General features: G+C 38.7%; 1 protein-coding gene across 1 annotated transcript; it reads right to left on the minus strand.

Annotated features, from left to right (window-relative positions):
• On the minus strand, window positions 520-2,020 carry LOC104742407. The gene is made up of 4 exons (XM_010463406.2): window positions 1,656-2,020; window positions 1,486-1,567; window positions 1,204-1,268; window positions 520-1,127 (listed from the first exon to the last, which is right to left on the minus strand). Exons 1-4 carry the CDS (start codon window positions 1,689-1,691, stop codon window positions 918-920), a joined length of 393 nt encoding a protein of 130 aa, XP_010461708.1. The 5' UTR covers window positions 1,692-2,020; the 3' UTR covers window positions 520-917.

A 7,044-nucleotide genomic window follows, 5' to 3' on the forward strand; every position in this document is an offset into this window, starting at 1 on the left:
GATCTATAATTTTTTATAAAAAGATGATGAATATTCTGGGTTTGAGTTGAAGCGAAGAAGACTAAATATTAGAAGAGGAGGCGTGAAATACGAGGGTTAGAAAGAGAAACCAAATATCTGTATTATATATAATTTACATTAACTTTATTATATTCTTTTAAAGTAAATTAAATATAACTTTGTTTCTATACGACACATACATACAAAGGGGTATTCAACTTGATATTTTGAAAGATTCTAGAGAATTCTTAAAATAACTTGTTATTCAATTGATGATTTTAAAAAAATTTTTAAAATCCTATGTTATTCAACTTGAAAAATATGTAAAATCATTTAAAACAATTTAAAATCTCTTGTTATTCAATTATGCATTTAGAATACTTACTTGAAATCTAGTGTTATTCAAAATATCACAAGTTTTAAAAAAATGCTACTTTGAATGATTCTGCAAGACTTTAATTTGTTTTTTAGTTGACAAATATGGGTAACAAAATCCTACCTCAAGGATTTTGAAGAATTTCATAAAAAAATAAACAGTCTCTTTGCGTTCTTTCTACAGGTTCTCAACTTTACTGATAAGACCAACTAAAGTTGTATGAATCGTTCACACTTTACATTCTCAAGTTGAACTAACAGAGTAGTAGTAATCGGCTTCTTGATCACACTTTACATTCTCAAGTTGGGCTCAACTTGTGGTCGACTCTTCTCCGCGTCCAAGAGATAGAGCTGTCAGAGCAGTGGAATTTTGGGGTCTAAGCAAGGGAGCCATAAGCTCTTTATATGCAATAATGTACTCTTCCAATCCAATCCCGTCATTGCAACTTTCTGCATACGTTGTTTTGTCTACTGAGCCTATTTCCAGGCTGGCCATAGTTGCTGATGGGAATGCATAAGTAAAGCGGCAAACGAAGTAGTTGCTACATATACGAAGGATGAAACGGGGATGGATCTCGTGATCCGGCTTCCAGTTTCTTACCAAATCCTCTATCTGAATTTGTTCTCTTAAATGTGTTCCTTGCAGTGTTCCCCTCAACGTTAAAGCTCTCATACCTTCTCCATAAACTGTTTAGTCTCTCTAACTCCATCTCATTCGAATGAATCTCACCAACAATCCCCTCTGCTTGTGCCTGATAGACATATCAAAAATTTCTGTTAAGAAACCGTGAAAAGCAAAGGTGGAGACTAATTTGGCTTAAGATGGACCTGCTTTGCAGCTAATTGCTCGATTAGACTATGAAGTTGTTTATCCAGTGTCTTCTCTCTCTGAGTTGTGAAAGCAAACAATTTCTAGTCAGATAATATGAATGAACAGTTCACGCTATCAACCTATCTAATGGAACCACAAACAGATTTCTATAGGAATCTTACTTAAATAAGCTATTAACAAAGATTTTTGGTTTCATATAGTATGTTGAAGATGTAATGGTTATGAATGGTGATAACCAAGTATTTTAACGATTAATCAGATTGGATGACAAAAAGTACCTGGAGAAGGCTGCTTCAGTGCTCTTTCCTGTATAACAGCCCAACTCCTCTCTAAATCCTGAACTTTTTCTTCCATTGAACTCTAAAAAGAAAATTTAACTTACATTACCATTAGATACAAAGCCAGGATTAGAGAATTCTATACCCATAAAGGTAAAATGAAAACTAACCAAATCATTCTTTTTGCTCTCCAACTTCTCTAGCATATCTGTTTCTTCTCTTCCATTCCCATCACGCTGAACAACAGATTCACCAGAGCTTTTGGACTGACTTGCATCTAGAGAAGCTTGTGCATCTTTCTCCTCAGTTTTTAAGTTTTCCTCTACATCTTCTAGCTCCTACAAAACCATATGATATTAACCACTCAGGCCTGTTGACGTTAATTGCACAAAAAGTATTGGCATAAGCGAAGCAAAGCAGAGGAAGTGGTTGATGTCTATGCAACTGTTTGTTCGTAAACAGAATAATATCCAGTTCCATCACATAAACCAATAATACGGTGGCAGAAAAAGTTGGTAGATTCACGAAAATATATGATTACGCTCTAGCTGGAGAATAGAACCGTGGGCTACAATGATTTGTTTTTTGTTTTTTGTTTTTTTTTTATTGTAAAATCATACAAAATTTATTAATAGAATCTCATAGAATCACATATCATTTTCTAAAAAAAATTAAAAAAAATCCAAAACACAATCAAATCTCCTAAAAATCTTTTAAAATCTTTCAGAATTCTAAAATATTAAAATCCTACAAAATTCTACCAAATCCAAGTTCAATACCCCCTCGTAGTAAAGTGTCAAACATATAAACAATAGATAATTCATATTTTTTTTAAGTTATTAACTTGTTCTATGCTATAGCATTCAACGATCAAACAAATACTAACATTTAGAATGAAGACTTTATTACATAAGATGATTTTTATAAGCAATATAGTTATATATATACTATATGTTATTGATAAATTGACCCCAAGTTGACCCGGGATTGACCCCGGTTGACCCAATGACCCAATGACCCGACGACCTATCCAGTTCAGTGTCCGGGTAGGGTTTCAAAACATTGGATCAATCCCAAATCTAACAAACCTACCATCAATTAATCATAGAAACCCTTCTGAAACCCTAAACCCAATTGAGAAACTACTCAGACATGGAAAAACAGAAAAAACAAATCAAAGATGAAGAAAACATAATTGAACTGCAAAAGAATAGAAAATAGGGTTTAGAAATCTTCTTCAATGTGTCAAGAAGGATTAGAGATCTTCTCCCCCTGCTTTCAATACAAAATAGTCTCAGAAAATAAAGCTTATGTCTCTGGAGGCCGAGCCTCTAACTTAAATATCAAAATAAAACCCTAAAAGTCGGTTTAAAACAAAAAAGACAAAGTTGCTTCGGGTACGGGATCGGTCGATCCCGAATATGGATCAGTCGATCCTAGATGCTTTTTCTGTGTTTGCTCCATCTGCTTGCTAGTCCGATCATTCTTCACCAAATTGGCTTCAGATGCTTGTTTTCATCCCCAAAATACTCTGTTTCCTTCCAAAGTAGCCTAGAACCTGTACAAACTCACAAAACACTAAAAAGACTTTAAAAGCATACTTTGACTCAATAAAAGACTCAAAACAAATATTAAAACCATGGTTAAAACCTATAAAATACAGATACATCAATTCACCAAAAGTGCATCCGAGTACTTCACAAGTAGAAGAATGGAAAGGGAAGAAGAATAAGGGTGTTTAACATCGCGAGACGAGTTAAGTTAAACACTCATTTTTATGGCGATTTTGGGTTAGAAAACCCTCAAGGTCGAGAATAAAAGGATATTTCTACTTCTTTAGCCTCTTTTTGTCGTTTTCCCAGAGAGAAAAGAAAGAGAGATCGGTTCTTGTGAGTTTTGGAGATTTGTGGCTGTCTTCGTTGAGATCTGTAGCTGGGATCGTTGTAGAAGCTTGCTAGGAGTGTAGATTTGTTTGTGTAGGGTCAGATTCTTCTTTGTCAAAGGTGAGTGCAGAACCATGGCTTATTTAAGCTTGAGATTTCTCTGATTTTCGTGTTTATGTGTTATTTGGTTAATTCATTGGCTTGTTAGAACGTTTTTGAGTCACATTGGGCTTTGTGAGGCTTCTTTGTGGCATTGGATCGAGATTGACATGTTTAGGAACATAGATGGTGAGGAGCTTCGGGAAAGACGATGCAGTGCGAGGATGACACGATAAGACCTAGGAGCATCGGTCGATGCCATGTGGAGCTGTCGGTCGATGCAATTAAAGATTTTGTGAAATGTCGAGCATGCATCGGTCGATGCAGTGTTGGTGTCGGTTGATGCAGTGTTGGTGTCGGTCGATGCAGTTGAGTCTTGCATCGATCGATGCATGCTTGCGTCGGTTGATGCAACCCCAATCAGTATTGGTCAATGCAGTGGTTGGTGTCAGTCAATGCAGGTGTCCTGGTTTGTTGCTGATTATTGTTTGATGGTTAAAGTATCTCAATTGCTTGTGTGTATAACTGAGTGATGGGAAGATTGCCTCACTGAATGTTTATGACAATACTCATGCATCTCAATTTGTGTTTGTGGTGCAGGTAAAGGCAAAGTGTGATCATAGAATCAAGGTGATGAAAAAGAGGATGTTCTAGTGGCTCGTTGTTGTTGTCTGGCTTCTTTTAGGTTGCTAGAGTTGAGTCATTCGAATGTTGCTAGGTTGCTGGTTATTTGGTTTATGATTTTGTTGGATTGAATCATTGGTTATCAGTTTATTGTGTATTGGTTATTGGTTTAATGGTATCGTTTGTTTTTCTCCTGTTTGGTTTAATTGTGGTTAGGTGGATAGTGGATATGAGACCAATAGTTAAATAATATTATATTAAAAAGGAAAAAAATGGATCGGGTCGTTTTAGAAGTAGAATAAGAGAGCAGAGAAAAGTTTATGTAGATTAAAGAGAGGTTAAAAAGAGGTTAAAAGGGTTTTTCACCAAGAGGTGACTGCTCAATAAGAGGTTGGTGTGCGATTGATTAAATAACCAGCCGTTAAAACGCATTCTCCCCAAAATTCGATTGGCAAATTTGCTTGAAATCGTAAAGCTCTAGCGATATTCAGAATGTGACGGTGCTTCCTCTCAACCCTCCCGTTTTGTTGAGGTGTCCCGACACAAGACGTTTTGTGTAGGATGCCTTGTTGCTTAAAGAACTCTCCCAAGCAAAGAAACTCAGATCCATTATCACTCATGATCATTCGAACAGGCTTGTCAAATTGTCGTGCAGTCATTGCAATGAACTGTTTGAGATGCGTAGGAGCCTCTGATTTTTCATTCAACAAGTGAATCCACACACCACGTGAATAATCATCGACAATGGTTAAAAAATAACGGGCTCCGGAATAAGTTGGAGTCTTATAAGGACCCCATAAATCACAATGAACCAAATCGAAAATCCTTGTTGTTTTATTCTCACTAATTGGAAAACTTCTTCTTGTTTGTTTAGCGCGGAGACATACATCACACGCTTTATTCGAAATTGCAGAAGGAATGACATTAGAAACTACAGGAAGTAGACCAACTACTTTAGCTGCAGGATGACCCATCCTATTGTGCCAAAGCTCAAAAGACTTCTCATCTCTAATCACTACCGATGCAACAAACTCCATACTCCTAAAGTGGAAGGTCCCTCCCATACGTCTACCAACTCCCGTCACCGTCCTCGTAGTACGGTCCTGAACAACAAGGAAATGATCAGCCAACTGTACTACACACCGATTCTCATCCATTAACTGAGCAAGAGAGATCAAATCAGATTGAAACCCTTCAACATAGTAAACAGATCGCAAGATCAGATTCGGCCCAAGCCGTATAGACCCTTCTTTGATAGATACTCGTTCTCTACCATCAGCTAATATAATCCCCACAGGCAACATGTCTTTAATCCGTTAACAGATCTAATCTCCCAGTTAAATGATGAGAAGCACCTGTATCCATGATCCAAAAAGGAATAGAAGACATACCGCTTAACTTCTCCGGTTCGTTGAGAACACCAGCATTGAGAAGACTCTTAATTGCTCGCCACTGAGAGTCGCTCACCTTCACAGCATCACGATCATTGTCCGTCACAACATAGTGGGCACTCGCGGAGTTTGCGGAGTTTGAAGGTGCCGCAACGTGAACCGCATTAGCAAACGAGACTCCACGTCCACGTCCAGCGCCTCCATTGGATACACCATGGCCTCGACCACGTCCTGTTGAAGTGCGAGATCTCGGCCTCTCTCCCCACCACTCTGGATAACCGATAACACCATAACAACTATCACTGGAATGGCCAACACGGTTACAATGTTTGCACACCACCGGCTTGTCTTTTTCTTCTCTTCGGTAAGGTGGTGTTGTTTGAATCGCAAATGCAGTCACACCACTAGATTCTTCCATGTTTGTAGTGCCGTTTTTCACCAAGTCTTCTTCCTGACGAACAATGTTGTAAACTTCCTCCATTGGTTGAATGGGAACTCGCGAGACTAAGCTTGATCTCACGGTCCGATACAACGTGTCATCAAGTCCAAACAAGAATTGGTGGACTTTATCCTCTTCTCGATCTCTCTCTTGAAGAGTTCCAAGATCACACTCGCATTTCCCACATTTGCACAGCCTTAATGGACGATAGCTAGCCATACTATCCCAAATGCGAGTCAGCTTCCCAAAGTAAGTCTCAATCGGGAGACCTCTCTGTTTGCAGCATGCAAGATCAGCCTTGATTTGCTGAATTCGAGGTCCGTTAGTGACAGAGAACCTCTTGTTCAAATGATCCCATAGATCCTTGGCCACATCTCGGTGAGAGATATTAGAACGGAGTGTCGGATCAATAGACATCTTGATCCACGACACTAGAAGCGCCTGAATGGTCCACCAATCCTCCAAATCTGGTGAACCTTCCGCTGGTCGTGCAATGGTCCCGTTAAGGAAACCAAACTTTTTTCGAGAGCATAGAGCTGTCTTCATCCCACAAGCCCACTCATCGTAGTTTGCACCTGTGAGCAATGGATGTGAGATTACAGCCCCTGGATTATCGGCCGCCGTCAAGTCGTAAGGAGAGATGGTTCGTCGCACCTCCGTCGTGGTCGTTGTTGTCGCAGCTGTCGTGGTCGGGTTCGGGTTCATCGGAGGAATAATACCTTCGTTGTTCGTCATCGGTCGGGTTCGTTTGGTTTCTTAGCAAAGGAAAGAAATCAAATTCCGTGCTCTGATACCATAAAGAGGAGACACGATCGAAAGAATGTTTCTCTATCCTATTGTGGAATGCATAATCATCCCTTATGTACTACAGAGAAAATCTCCTACACATTAATTACAATCAATTACAGTTATTAGCGTATCGTAATCATATCTTTCCATATCGTGTGACTTGATTCTTGAAGACGTAACGTGATGCCCAAGGTTTCACTGATATATCATAGGCCTTAATTGTGTCCTCATCCTCTCCATCCTTTGAGATATTCATACTTTGGAAATAGAGCAAACCAGAGAATTTGATATGAAAATTAGCGGCTAATACAAGAGAAAACTTTTCATACGGAGT

The sequence above is a fragment of the Camelina sativa genome, chromosome 14 (genome assembly GCF_000633955.1).
Source record: "Camelina sativa cultivar DH55 chromosome 14, Cs, whole genome shotgun sequence".
NCBI classification, from domain to species: domain Eukaryota; kingdom Viridiplantae; phylum Streptophyta; class Magnoliopsida; order Brassicales; family Brassicaceae; genus Camelina; species Camelina sativa.

Excerpts from the sequence above, each read along its gene's own strand:
- LOC104742407 (XM_010463406.2), bottom strand. The coding sequence starts at position 1,691 with ATGCTAGAGAAGTTGGAGAGCAAAAAGAATGATTTG. Across the intron at positions 1,568-1,655 it reads AGAGCAAAAAGAATGATTTG|AGTTCAATGGAAGAAAAAGT; the intron begins GTTAGTTTTCAT and ends TTTTCTTTTTAG. Across the intron at positions 1,128-1,203 it reads AGCAATTAGCTGCAAAGCAG|GCACAAGCAGAGGGGATTGT; the intron begins GTCCATCTTAAG and ends TATGTCTATCAG.